This window comes from Colletotrichum lupini, chromosome 1, assembly GCF_023278565.1.
Source record: "Colletotrichum lupini chromosome 1, complete sequence".
NCBI lineage: Eukaryota > Fungi > Ascomycota > Sordariomycetes > Glomerellales > Glomerellaceae > Colletotrichum > Colletotrichum lupini.
In genome coordinates this window covers 717,469-731,509 of record NC_064672.1, presented here as the reverse complement: position 1 = coordinate 731,509, position 14,041 = coordinate 717,469, and the positions used below count along the sequence as shown (strand labels likewise).

Here is a 14,041-nt window from a genome sequence, read left to right as displayed (position 1 = left end):
TAATAATAGCACAGTAGAGGACAATCAGTTGGCGCGGATAACGAGCTTTGACAAGAACTTGTTCGACAAGCAGTCAAAGTCGTTGCGGTCAAAGCTGGCGTCGGGGCGAGTACGCAAGTATGCCTCTGTTTGGACTATTAGTGGTCTGCAGATACAATGGCCAGAATGAATGGAACTTACCGTGCTTGATGACATGCTGACGGACTTCGGTCATGGCCTCGCAGACAGCGACGTTGTTGTTCAGGAGGTGGCCGTGCTTGGCGGTGTCCCAGTCCATAAAGGCAGGGAGCTTCTGGGAGATGGCGTGGAAGAGGCCAACAATGACACCGACAGGAGTGGTCTCCATGTCATTGCAGAACTTGTTGACGGCGGCCGGGTCGGGAACACGGTAGTGGCAGTCGAACTGCATCTCCTCCCAAACAGCGAGGAGAATGGAAGCCAGCATGAAGATGGTGGGCCAGTTCTTGAGACGCTCGCCGCTGTAGACACTGGAGTACAGGGCAGACAGCTCCTCGAGAATCTCCTTCTGGAGCTCACGCCACATGTCGGCCATGGCACATTTGATCTGGAAGTTGATCATGACGGGGGCAACGGTCTTGCCGTAGTACTTGGAGTCCTCATCATCAATCTGGCCATCAAGCTGAACATCCTCGCCTTGGCTCTCGACCATGGTGATGTGCAGGGTGAGGTTGTAGGCAAGGACGAGCTTCAGAGCCTTACGGATGACGGGCATACGCTCCTTGACGTAGTAGCGGTGAGCAGTCTTGAGGATCTCGGTGATGAAGGGAGTGCCCTCGAAGTGATCCTCGATGAAATCCTCAAAGCCTCCATCAATGTGCTTGTCAAGATAGTCGGACAGAGCCTCAACGGAAACGCCCTTGGCACCGACATCGAGTCTCTCGGTGCGGATGTCAAAGTCGATGGGCTCCTGATCGGTCAAGCAGGACTCAACCCAGTCGACCTGGAAGCAGCTCTCATCGGCGACGTAGACCTCGCGGACGTAGACGGGGAGGGCAAAGCCGTAGCCGTGAGTGATCCACATGACGGTCTCGTTCTGAGCGAAGCCCTTGACATTGTAGACCGAGACACCACGTCCAAGGTGGCGCTCATAGTCGGCCTTCCAGTCCTTCATGAAGTAGCCGATATCCTTGATGTCAATACGAGTGCAAGGAACCTGCCACAGGCGGGCGTGAGACGGCTGGCAACCAGCACAAGGCTCACCCTTGTCACAGGTCTTCTTCAAGAACTTGCAACGCAGGCAGGCACGAAGCTTTCTAATCTCACTGGCCTGCTTGCGCTGCTCGGGCAGGAGAGGACCCTTTCTGCGGCCAACCTTCTTGACCTCAGTGCCATCCTTCTTGCCGGTTGAAGTGCGGCGAATGACGGCCTTGGTAGCCTTGCCGGTGACGGGGCTGCGCCTCTGGCCCGAGTTTCTCCGGGCGGTGGTGAGAATTGGGGGAGACGTGGCGCCGGAGCCGCTGGCGGGAGTTGGCCGGGTCGGAGTGGTCGTCTTGATGGGCATGGGAGCAACAGCAGCTGCAGGGCTGACTGTGTCGTGGTTGTGAACGTGGGCGTGAGTGTGAGTGTGTGCATGAGCGTGGCTGTGAGTATGAGCGTGGTTGTGGTTTTCTCCGAAGCAATTGCGGTGAGATCCGGCATCGACGTATCCATCAGACTCGGGGGAGAAGGGAGAGATGGGGAAGGGAGCAATCTCCTCATAGCTGCCGAGTTCAAATGAATTGGCGCCGTCCGACGAGTCCGAGTTGGTTCTTAAGTGAAGTGTCTGGCTGGGGTTGAAGATTGCCGCATTGGGCTGTGCCTGTTGGAAGTGGTCGAATCCTGCCCCAGAACCTTGCTCAACGACCATTGACCACCCCTCTCCGTTGCCAGTGCTCGGCAGGGACAGGACCTCGAGGAAGGTACCCGTGGGCGAATTGCTGCCGATGCTATGTGACAGACCGTCGATTTGCAACGCTGAGGCAGCGGCTTGAATATCGTGCCAGCTCTCCATTCCCAAGCTCCAATTCATAGCCGGAACAGTGTCGTCCATGGGGGGCATCGTGTTGAAGGCGGATGCGAGTTGAAAGTTTGCGGCCTGCAGCGCCTGGGTCGTGGCGGGGAGAAAGTCGATGGGATTTGTCTGGAAGCCCGGGGCGTATGGGTTGTATGTTACGGGCATGTAGGCGTCGGAGACATATTGGGAGTAATCGGGCAATCCATGAGGGGCCTGTTGTTGCTGATGTTGATGTTGTTGCAAGGCCCAGTCGGTCAATGAGTTGACGGGTTGTTGATATGGTGAATGATGCGAGTGCTGGCTCAAAGGTGAGGAGCTATGTGAAGGCGAGTGGGCTTGTTGGTCCTCGGGAGGACTCGAGGCTGCGACATTGGAGGTCATATCCAAGGGAATGGGCCAGATCCTCTGAGCGGGCATGTTGGTGACGCTCTGGGGGCTGTTCTGGGATGAGGGGATTTGCGAGGCATAGGAAAACCGGTCCCGCTGGTCGAAGGAGGAGAGGTCCAAGAGGGCGTCGCCTCCACTCGTATCGAAGTTGACGTTCATGTTGGGTAAGATCAGTCGTGGAAAAAGGACCAACAACGGATAGGTGTAAGTCGAGAAAGGGGAGTTTGAGCAGAGATATGGCCTTTTTCCCCAGGACACCGCTCTTTCGTCGGGGTGGTGGTGAAGTGGATGAGGGGAGCAAAAGACCTTCTTCGCAGCGGCGACAAAGGTTTTGGGGGGAAGATGAGGTGGGTAGGAAGAGATTCGGGTGGTGAGAAGGGCGAGAGACTTGGTCGGGGGCCCCAAAAGCGGGCATGCGTGGGTGAAGAAGAACGACGACGAGCCCGCGAAAGAAGCGGTGAGAGATGTAGTTGAACCTCCAGCCCCGGCCGGGAGCAGGAGCCAATGAACGGGGCCACAGCTCCTTCTGCAGCTGCACGAGTGTGGGGCGGAGACGACCGGGGGGTGTCGCTCCAAAGTTGCGCCAGTGGGAAGGAGGTGGGAGGGTTGGGTGGGTGGATTGCACTTGCACACTCGCACTTGCACTGAGGTGGACTGGACTGGACTGGACTGGACTGGCAAGAACTGGCAAGAGGATGGGGAGGAAGCTGATACTTTCTGTATGGGAAAGAACTGGACCGACCGGCCCCTACCACCAGTAGGCCATTGGACCCATAATCCATGAAAGTGGGGTGGGCGGCTGCTCACGAGGGCCACTTTGTAACTCGACTCCATCCAATCACTCCAGCCGCCTCCGTGTGGGTGAGACTGTACATCATCCTCCTCGACACTGTATTTTTGCAGGCGCTGGGCCAAAGGGTTGACGGCTACGTCTGGTGGTCTGGTAAGAAACAGTGGGATGAGCGGGTTGTAACACATGTCGCTAAGGTAAACATCTTTTCTTCCTGGCTGGAGAGCCTCTCTCTCTCCAGCTGCCTCCATCTGCCTCTGGGCTCTGTCTGCCCTTCATCATACCGATTAGGTGCTGCTGGAAACCCTGTCCATGGCGAATGGCTGGAAATCGATATTGGAAAGCGAGACATGGTTGTAGCTCTGGCCATGTACGTACCTTGAGGGTCGAGTGTCTCCCATTTTTTTTTGGACGGGACGGGACTTGGAGGCTTGGGGCTGCCATCCATCTTGCCGTCCTCGCACCCACGCCATCTGCCATCCGCCGCAGCCTCCAACGGTACGTACCTATCATGGTATCGCAGCCTCCATCAATCGGTACGTACCGGATCCACCCTGGGAGCGTTAATGGAAACGTTCTTTTCCGCCTTTGGCGACGTCGCTGAACCCGCCCGCCCAACCGCCCTCCGCCTCACCTCACGGCCCTCACCTTACCTCGCTCTAGGTAGTCTGTCGTGAAGTGTCCTCCACATTACCTTCACCATGTCCCGCCTACCACCACGTAACGTACCGATCAGCGAATACATACAGAGGTACCAAAGTCACTTTTCCTCTCAAAGCCAAATCATGCCGTCCATTTTCTCTCTCTACTGTGTAGACTCTCACGAATCATGAGGCCCGCGTCGGATTCCTTTACTCCCCGTCACTCATTGTGGTTTCTTGCCTCTCTCCTCTCTGTCTACGGCGCAGTCGCACACCCACCATCTTTTCTGTCGTCTCTGGCGCTACGGATATCGTGGTCATACCTGACCGAGAGCCCACATTCCAGAGCTCTCCTCGTGCCTGCAGCAAACAGGCCGACGAGGCCATAGTTTAAAACACCAGGTTCCGGATGATGACTTAGTGCCGCCCCAAGGGTCATCTTTCTCTTCGGATGATTCCTCAACAGCGTCAAACGCGACTGACCCCAAGTTGCCTCGAGGCTTTAACCCTGAGCCTTGAGGAACCTGATACCCAGGCAGAGCTCGGGCTCGAGGCTCGACCTAGAACCAGAGCTGGCTGGCCATCGGCACTTGCAACACCCAACCCAAGCAAAGCCAGACAGGCTGCGTCCTCACAAGCAGGCTCGCCTAGCCTCTAGGTGCAACTTGCGGTGCCCCTACAGACCTTGAGCTGCCAGAGACGACTGGGACGGATCTCGCCTCTCGCTTGACGCTGCTGCAGCCGCCACCACCGGCCACCTCTAGCGTCTATCATCAAGCACGTCCGGCATCAGCTATTGATCCCTCCTCCGAAGAAACATAGGACGAGCCTGGACGGCAAACACTGACGGGGTCATCCCAATCAGTCATCAGCCGCGCAAACTTACACTTAGACCTAGCGGGCTGCCCCGAGGCATTCGTCCGTTCCTCGCGACACCACGAGCTACGGAGGCCACGGACGTTGACCGGCTGCTGGCCAAGGCTCCATTGATCAGCATTCGACTGTGCTTCCCGTCCTCACACAATCACAGTGGCATCACCTCACCTGTGACCTGTGACCTGTGTGGCTTGTACGGACACAGTCAATGGCTGATGCGTCTGCGGTGCAACACTCACGACGTGATTCAGGCAGTGGAGGAAGCACCAAAAAGGACAGCGCACCCTGCACAGTGCAACGAGACTTGACAAAGAACGACGCCCACGGCTCCCTCTGACACTCTGGGAAACGATCAGCTCACGGCATTGGATCGGCTGCTGTCAACGGGCAACTCTATCTGCACCTCGCGTCAACGGCACGTTGGCCCTCAATTCAGTCCTCCTATCTGTCTTGTCATCTTCCGCCAGGGCCCCGTTCGCTTCATCGCCCTTCACCCATGAGTGAATTGATCCTCCACCCGGCCAACCGACGATGCTATGGAAATGCCATTGTTGCCGCCTTGTTTCTACAAGCGGCAACGCCGAACAAACAATTCCAAGGTGGAAGCCGCCCGCTGGTAGCCTCGGTCGATAAAACTTAATAAGCCCTTGGCCGCGATGAAAACCTGGCTTTCTCGACCCTTACCATGATGCCAAGTCCACAATGGGCTGGGGTAGAGTCAGGGCCACCACTCTCACCACTGACCAGACCCTTCGGAGTTTTCAAGCCGCCCCCTACCACCGCAGTCAGAGCCCCACGAGCCAGGACTAGAGCAGCCATTGATAAGTCGCCTGTTGCGCAAGGTTTCGATCGCAAGTTGCCGCAGATCTGCCATGGTACATTAGCAAACGCAAGGATGAAAATCTTCTCGTACGGGCTCCAGTCGATAACGGATCCAGTGCCCAGACACCTGCAGCTAGCGTGGTACTCTATGCGAGTTGCTTGACGGCGAGAACAGACTATTCGTAGCTGCGACGTCGCTTTTCACGCCTGGATAGGCACTGAGCTGCTAACAACAGTCGGCTCAACAAAACCAAACGAGCTATCGCAGATTCGCACACCAGGCGAAGCCCCTCGTCCGATGGATTGCATCTTCGCTACAGTACAAACCCCGCTACGAACTGCAGATAGACAAAGCCACCATTGGCAATGGCCGGCTTTGCCTGGCCCTGTCGTGCCTGGGGCCCTGGGCTTCTGGCGCAGAACGACCTGATGTTCCCGATGCTCCTCTCCCCCCACAAGCGTGGAGACTACCTGCGTCCGGATTGTCTTCTTGCAGACCCCGCCACTGCCAGGCCCTGAGCCTCGAGGGGCTCTACTGCATTGCTGTTGGCTGTATCGGCATTCCGAGGCACCAAGGTGCCCAGAGCTATCCGTATCTCGGATGGATATCGACTGTCGTTGATGCCGATTGCGTAGGCAAGGCCGGACTACGGTGCGCGATACTGCCATATTCACGGTGGACGGGTCATACGGCACAGTGGAGAATATCTCGCGGGAATGGTTTCTTCCTGGCGGATCGCTGAATCGTGTGCCAATGGTCCGACGGCCTGCTGTCATGGTTGTCACCCTCCCGGTGGTTGGTTGAATGTCCAACCACAGGCTCACAGTACAAGGTGGATCGTGGAAAGCTGGTGCAAAGACCATTGCGAGGCTTCAGCAGATCTCCCTCCTCTAGCTCGAACAATGAGGGGGGGGCAATGGGTGCACAGCCCTCAATCTGTCAAACGAACCAGTTGCAGATGACGAAACAAGTCGCAGTACAGGGTCCAGGCATGTTCAACGAAGAGCCGAGCTTGACGCGGTACGGCCAGCGGCCAGCGGCGACTTAACACGACGAGTTATTCCCCACCCGTATCACGGATAATGTCTGGAGGTGCGTCGCGATATTGAAAGGTCGTTGCCAACCAAGGTATATCCCGACTCCGAAAGGCATCCCATTATCTCCTGCTTCGACCGACCGATCAACGTCGCAAGCGGGAGTCTCTCTTAGCCCTTCATTGCCGCGAACGCACGTCTCTCCAATTGGCTTTGCCTGCAAATAAGGCACATCAGATCTGCGTCAGTTCCCCGATCGATGTCGCTTGTTCCCAGTACACCCGTTCACGGCCGTGGCCAGACCCTGCACACGCCAATTTCTCTATCAAAAAGACGCCAGACTCCAGGCATCTCAGTCTGTAGTTGGTTCAACATGTCCACTCCGAAAGGCACCGTCTCTGATGGTGAGTTGTGCCACTTGCCTCTTCTCGGATACCTGCATTCATGGCATAACGTCTTGCACATCATCTCGCATACTATACTTCTGACCGTTCATGTTTCTCCAACTATGACCCTCCTCGACGGAATGCCATGACGCCGCCGGGCCCTACACGGACCTGACATTTGATGGGTTTCTAGAGAAATCGCGGTGACAAGTGGCATGAAGCATTTATCCGCCGAAGCCGATGTTGTACGAAGCTTTGAGTTCGATACTACGGAGCCGTTTGTCTCGTTTGAGATGCGAACCTCGTGCCAGAGTGAATCAACCACATACCAACATGCCAGCTAAATTCGACCGACACTGAGCGGAGCAGCAGAAGGCCAACGAATTGTCCGGCAGCAATGCGGGCGAGAGTCATTTTCCCCACGATCATTGGTGCAGGTCAAGGGGAACCGGCAAGGGGCTGCTCAGGCACAGTTGTGTCTTCCCGCCCTCCCCCATGCCCATTGTACGGCAAAAGAAACCTGCTGCAAGCCATTCCCTGGATTTCGAATGTGCGGTGTGAGATTCTCGTCTGAAAGAAAACGCCTTCGTAGGGCCGTCAACCAATCATGCCGCATCCCATGTTGGCCGTTGGCGGGATTCGTCCGACGACTCTCTATGCCTACTATCTACCTTGCATTACGTGATGCAAGTAATGCTTCTGGACCGTTATGAGAGACAGGAGGCTAATCGAGACTCGTGGCTGTCACCTCGAAGCATTGGCTCGAAAACAGTTGATCTGGTACCTGACAATCGACAATTGGCTGATCTGTGTGAACCGTCTCGATTGATTTGGTCGGGACTCAAGTTGATACTTGGTCAAGTCACAGGCGAGACGCAAACCCTCAATTGATTGAAGACGGGGCCAATTGAGGGTCGTTAACCCCTCCTCAACCCCTCCTCCGTCGGACGCGGGGCACGGAACTCTCTCCCAAGCCCTGCCCAACTTACGACTGCAATTCGTCTCTCTGACAACCAACTTGACGGAATCACGATATTGCTAGTTTCGCGGGAACTTGGCGACAGAGATGTCGATGCCAATGCCTGGCATCGAAGGACGTTCCTAGCCGAACCTAGCCCGAGGTCTGATCACTTGATGGCCTCAAAGCTATAACGGCGCCATCCGCCTCTAGTGAGGGTGCTCGGATCTCTCGAGATCTTGACCGCTTGTTACCCCCTCAAGTGGTGTGTGGTCCAAGCTGCGCAGCCACCTCAAAGGGATTCAAGAATGCCACCATTCCATTCAGAAACGGACCAAAATACCCAGTGTGGTGGGTTTTGTGAAGGCATTTGCAAGGTCTATTCTCCGCGCAGCTGGAATGCTGCTGAAGATAATTTGCATACCTTTCCTTCAGGATTCTTGACACATGAACGTCTGTCTGCTTCCTTGGCCATGCAGGGACGCACAGCGCTGCGCTGGCTCCAATGGTAATCCCAGGCGCTATTGACCGCTCTCTCTCTCTCTTTCACTATACACTATGCGGAAAAACTTGTATGCCGCAGGTGGTGTGAGTGGGCAGGCTTGTAACTAGTCACACCATCAAGGCAACTATTATTTGCCTGCTCCGTGCTAATCGAAGTGAATTGACTCGAGATTTGTCCGCACTTGTGTGTTGTCATGAAACTGGAAGAAATGGATGTTGCGTCATTCTCATACGGCACTATGCGCTTCCAATTCATTCCAGAGAAAATAAGTCCGAGAGGCCCGGTGATATGACCCAGGCATCCGAGAAATGTCGGTTGGACTTGTGATGAGTCAACCTTGTGAGTGGCAGCCCGGTTGCCCTCGAAGACCTGGAGAGCTCTCGAGGCCGGTGTCCAACATGGCCGAGCGACCCGAGCTGTGGGCGTTATGCTCGTGGTCGTACAATGAGTTGAGCATCATGGCTAGCAGGTATACCTGATGCTTCGCCAGTCCAGAGCGTTGACTGCCAATGGATTTCGTCACATTGATGCTGTTACTCGCAACTAAGTTCCGTCTTCGCCTTTTGAGTAGTTCGCACATTCATTTCCTGTCCGCAGGTCTCATTGTTGTCTTCACCTTGGTTCCAGGTGCCTTTGAAGATGGTCGTGGGAGCATCGGAGGTGGCTCGGCTTGTCAATGTTTGTTTCTATAACATCCCTTGAATCACAGGACCTGGATCCAGCTTGATCCACCATCGTTGTTTCAAAATAGCTACATCATATTTACTTCTCTTCTCGGTCCATCTACAAACTTACCTCGTCCGTCCCTCGAGTCCAGTCGAGGCGGCCATGTCTGAACTCGAAATTCTCCCGTAAAATTGGACCCGCCGAGGTTCCATACACCAAGAGTATATGTAGAATGTGGATGGATTTTTGCGAGAACCATTTCATCCGGCACTTGGCTCAGATGCTATTGCGCTATGAAACCGCTAGATGTCGTGTATAATTAGACATCGTTGTCGGAGTTGAGGTTTATAGCGAACATAGTTTGTCCCTGGCCCGAGCGGCTGGTCGGATGGAGTAGAGTTGCCGCTTTGCAGACGTCTGTTTGGGATATGGGAAACTCTATTCTTGCATGATGGGTATGTTTGCCGTGGTGTCCGCAGACTGTTTAGTCTGCGAGGGTTGATGCTGCTCGAGATTGGTTCGGTTTGATGGCTGTTGGCCCGTCGTTCTCTGCTTAGTATGGACGGTTTGGAGGGCTTGGCCATGTCGCTATGGTGGCTTTAGCTTTGGTGGTGTGAAGAGCAAGTCTGATTGATTTATTAAGGGTGGAATAGCTCTATTGAGGGTCTTGAGATGGAATGAAACGTAGATTGAGACATGTTCCGTGGTGAGAGTCTGTCACGGGCGATGGATCGCCACTTTGGTCCTTTTGAATCATGAAGAGACGGCCCTGGATAGTGGCTTGCCAACCCTGGCCACGATTACCCAAGCACACCCTATAGACCAACCATGAGCCAACGAAAATATCCAAGTCATGGGAACAATCATTGACCTCGTCACTGAGAACATAATCGAGTCCCTAGTGAAGTTAGCAGTCAGTCTATCGAAGGTTTCAGCTGTCTCACCTGTCTCTTCCAATTCATCCATACCTAGACGTTCACAACCTTCAATGAAGAATCTTTGGATCTGTCAGCATCGAGTCATCTACAGCATACACTTCCAATACAAAGCTGGTGATCGCGACTACTCAATGGAACATGCTGAATATTGGTAGTCTTGACTACCTTAGTTCATCGGCGCAAGCCCGACATTATACCTATACAAGTAGGCAAACCGCACGCCAAACCGGGGATTTTACCAGACATATCATCCCATGTTATCTCAGGCTGTACCCAATGTCGACCTGGGTGAGCCCCTGATCACATTTCAATGGCCTCCTGAACGGCTCGTAGAATCCACCATTGAAGCTATGGGTATGATGTTATCTCAGTATTCCATATGGCGGCTTTTTAAGACGGTTCATCCATCGAACCAAAGTGAGAAACTTCGAGCTACATAAGACAGTTACAGTGTCCTATGAAGAATCTGAGAATGCCAGTTGATCTAGACCCGGATCAATGAAATACAAAACCTTCGAATCAGAGTATTGCGAGAGCCAAGTAGCCCCCGCATTATATCCAAAGGCCTGGAGTAAAGCCTAGACTTTTTCCAAGCCTTTTATTCAGAGTGAGCCTCCTTTAATTGATGTCGCTTTGATGGATCTCTGAACAGCATTCAGACAAGTGGGTAATGAAATTGGATATGCTGTTTCACACAAGTAGTTTCTGTCTATTTCGATCGCTAAGCTCAGGGGCCTCTGATTTTGGAGGAACCGGTAGTTGTGAAACATTCGAAGGCAAGCTCACTATCTGAAGTGTCTGCGAACTTTCGTTATTTTATGTGTCGGTTCCGAACCTCTACGATGGAAGTCTCTAGGACATTTAAGAGGGAGAGGGGAACCGTCGTCTGGACTGCCAACAGATGAATCATTTGCTCATGTGTAGAGAAGAATCTGGGCATCACTACTTCAACAAAAAGAGTATATTACGGGTTTCTTGCATCCGCAGATGCAATTTACCATCATCTCGGCCGAAGTCTTCAAGGGATGTCGTTGAAGATGGACATGGTGATGGGATGTCTGGTGATGAGGGATCCGGGGCTTACTAATAGCGGGAGACGAGAACAGCCAATCAATCTAGACATGCCCCATTTTTATGAACTTCCTCTCTTAGGCGCATTATGGCAAGTAGGAAGAGCCCATCTCATCACCATTACTGCCCAAAGCGAATATCTTTCCAACTAAGACATCTTGTTGGCTTTCAAACATCAGATTCTGAAAACATCGTTGAAACATGGGAGTCTGAGTCTTTCTTGACGTCTCATAAAGCTCGCATCCCACAATCTGCCTCTGAGTGAGATGAGACCCCGCATCAAACCTCTCAAGCGCCGTACCAAAGTCACCTTCATCAAGCGCGCAGCAAGTATGGCTGCATCGGCCCAGACCGGGTCGCCGCAACGCTCCGACAGCGACGTGGACGAGGAATTCATCGACGACCTGAGTGATTTGGGAATCGAAGGAATCGAGACGAACAGTACCGTGCCAGAACTTTTCACGGCGTCTCCACCTGTGCGCGATACGCTTCCGACGGCCACTTCATATGCTCAGGATGCTACGGTGCGGGAGTGTGTCCCGTTGCTGGCTGCCACGGACAGCGACATCGATCACAACGCCCACGGAGTACCCTCACTTCTCCGTGATAACCACATCAAATTTCTCCAGAAGCAGCTCGGAAGGTTCCCGGCCCCGTATGTGGCTGCCGACGCGAGTCGGCCATGGTTCCTGTATTGGTCTCTCAATGCCCTGGCTCTGCTCGGCTACGACACGGCAGTGTACCGGGAAGACCTGATAAAGACAGTGCGTACAATGCAGAACCCTTCCGGTGGCATCGGAGGCGGTCACGGACAGGACTCTCACCTTGCCACAACCTACGCCGTTGTTCTCGCCCTTGCCATCGTCGGCGGTGAGGATGCATACGAGGTGATAGATAGGAAAGCCATGTGGAAATGGATCTGCTCTCTCAAGCAACCCAGTGGCGGGATTCAGATGGCCCTGGGCGGAGAGGTAGATGTCAGGTGGGTTGACACCAGCCCCCCCTCCTCGATTCTCTCTCTCTCTCTCGGTTTGCGCCATAGTTCTGACAGGTCTCTAGGGGAGCATACTGTGCAGCCGTAATTGTAACCCTACTGAACCTGCCTCTGGACCTCTCAACCGACTCGCCGGCGTGGACGCCTGAGCGGCCCACGCTCTTCACTGGATTGGCGGATTATGTACGCAGATGTAAGTCATACCTTAGCCTGGTTGCCTCGCCGTCGCTCACCAATAGGCCAAACGTTTGAGGGTGGAATATCGGGAAAGCCGGATGGTGAAGCGCATGGAGCCTATGCTTTCTGCGCTTTGGGCTGCCTCTCGATCCTGGACACTCCGCATCGCATCATTCCCAAGTACGTATCCCGCCGCGTTCGTCCACTAAGGGGTTGACATGAAAGCAGCGCATACTGACTGCTTCGTCCGGTGACAGGTACCTCGACGTGCCACGACTTATCTCTTGGCTCTCGTCACGGCAGTACGCTCCGGAGGGTGGCTTCAGTGGCCGCACAAATAAGCTCGTCGACGGCTGCTACAGCCATTGGGTCGGTGGGTGTTGGCCCTTGATCGACGCTGTACTGAAAGGCGCAATTGAGCTCGAGGATCAACCGAACGAGGCGAGCTTCACTCCCCATCAGGGCAGTCTTTACAGTCGTGAGGGGCTGATTCGATACATCTTGTGTTGCGGTCAAGACCGGTCCAAACGTGGCGGTCTTCGCGACAAGCCCAGCAGGTGAGATGGCGATGATGATAGAAGCTTCCTGATCTGGATGGCTCGTTGCTGACTCGAGTGATAGGCCGTCGGATGCGTACCACACTTGCTACGTCCTCTCAGGACTGAGCTCTGCGCAGCACCAGTGGGATCTCACATATGTCAACGAAGATGAGACGATCCTATCGGAGCCAAAGTGGGTGGCGTCGCCTTGTGCCGAAGGAACACAGGTATTCAACGAGGAGGACCGCGTCGGGACGATCCACCCCGTCTACACCATCCCCCAAGAAAGCGTCGACGACATGAAGGCGTACTTTGCGTCGAAACAGGGATTCTAGCCCGCCACCAGGCCGCCTGAAGGCGACCGCCCCCCCTATGTATATATGGAGGAAGAACGTCGAAATCCCGTATCACGTGGTCCGCGCGAAAAGGGGCACTGTGATGGCGGAGACCTTCCGAAATGAACTCGGCGATGGGAAACGTGCCATGCATGCTTACTGACGGCCCCAATCATGAGGAAGGGTGGGATCGCGGAGCGAACACGACGGGCCTGCAGCTTCGAGCCCGGGGCGAAGAGATCTCAGACAGGGATCGTATGTGCGAGCTTTTGAACAACTCATCACGGCAATATGGCGGCGGCGCAGGAGACTTTGTGTGGATGTGCATGTTGAAAGCTCCCAAGCTGGGTCTCCCGAAAGGTCGAGTTGCATTTGAAATCCGTGCGCCAGCTGCAGCACGCGAAACGGCATGCAACTTGTTTACTGGGAGGAAGAGGGAGGTGTTATGGCAGCAGGAGGTAATACATTTCGAACAAATGTTTCTGGTCTAGGCCAGAGCAAGCCGGCCGAGCAGGCAGAACCAGTCGGCATCCAGTGTTGCCCTTTGAACATCCCACCGCAAATGGGACAACATGTTTCTTTAAAAACAGCGCTGAACGGTTGGGACTACACATCTTCCGAAAGCAAGGGTCCCCTTTGCTGTTTATTCTGGCTTCTCGGCGCCACGACGCGGCGGCTGTGGCGAGCGAATGCACATCATCAATTCTCCCACCCTACCAAGAACCAGACCAATCTAAAGAGACATTGGAGACCTGTAACACGCCACTTTGATGCCTCTGCCGTGCCATTCTCGTGTGGCCGGCTGTTCTTCCACGCGTGTGTCTTTTGGGGGCTAGGTAGTTGGAACGGTTAAGAAACGAAACTTGGATGCTTGTCTTGGGATGGCAGGTCTGAGACACAAGGCAGA

General features: G+C 54.3%; 4 protein-coding genes across 4 annotated transcripts; 1 reads left to right on the top strand and 3 right to left on the bottom strand.

The window, feature by feature from the left end:
* Positions 1-24: 24 nt before the first annotated feature.
* Positions 25-2,560, bottom strand: CLUP02_00232 (uncharacterized protein; the record flags this gene model as incomplete). The annotated part of the gene is made up of 2 exons (XM_049279284.1): positions 25-125; positions 181-2,560. 2 exons carry the CDS (start codon positions 2,558-2,560, stop codon positions 25-27), a joined length of 2,481 nt encoding a protein of 826 aa, XP_049135241.1.
* Positions 2,561-4,334: 1,774 nt separating this feature from the next.
* Positions 4,335-4,829, bottom strand: CLUP02_00231 (uncharacterized protein; the record flags this gene model as incomplete). The annotated part of the gene is made up of 3 exons (XM_049279283.1): positions 4,335-4,392; positions 4,517-4,599; positions 4,719-4,829. 3 exons carry the CDS (start codon positions 4,827-4,829, stop codon positions 4,335-4,337), a joined length of 252 nt encoding a protein of 83 aa, XP_049135240.1.
* A 902-nt stretch (positions 4,830-5,731) lies between these two features.
* CLUP02_00230 (uncharacterized protein) lies at positions 5,732-6,394 on the bottom strand (the record flags this gene model as incomplete). The annotated part of the gene is made up of 1 exon (XM_049279282.1): positions 5,732-6,394. The coding sequence occupies one exon, from the start codon at positions 6,392-6,394 to the stop codon at positions 5,732-5,734; it is 663 nt and encodes a 220-aa protein (XP_049135239.1).
* A 4,961-nt stretch (positions 6,395-11,355) lies between these two features.
* Positions 11,356-13,134, top strand: CLUP02_00229 (prenyltransferase and squalene oxidase; the record flags this gene model as incomplete). Its single annotated transcript, XM_049279281.1, has 5 exons — positions 11,356-12,071; positions 12,149-12,276; positions 12,323-12,440; positions 12,518-12,817; positions 12,882-13,134. 5 exons carry the CDS (start codon positions 11,356-11,358, stop codon positions 13,132-13,134), a joined length of 1,515 nt encoding a protein of 504 aa, XP_049135238.1.
* Positions 13,135-14,041: the final 907 nt, after the last annotated feature.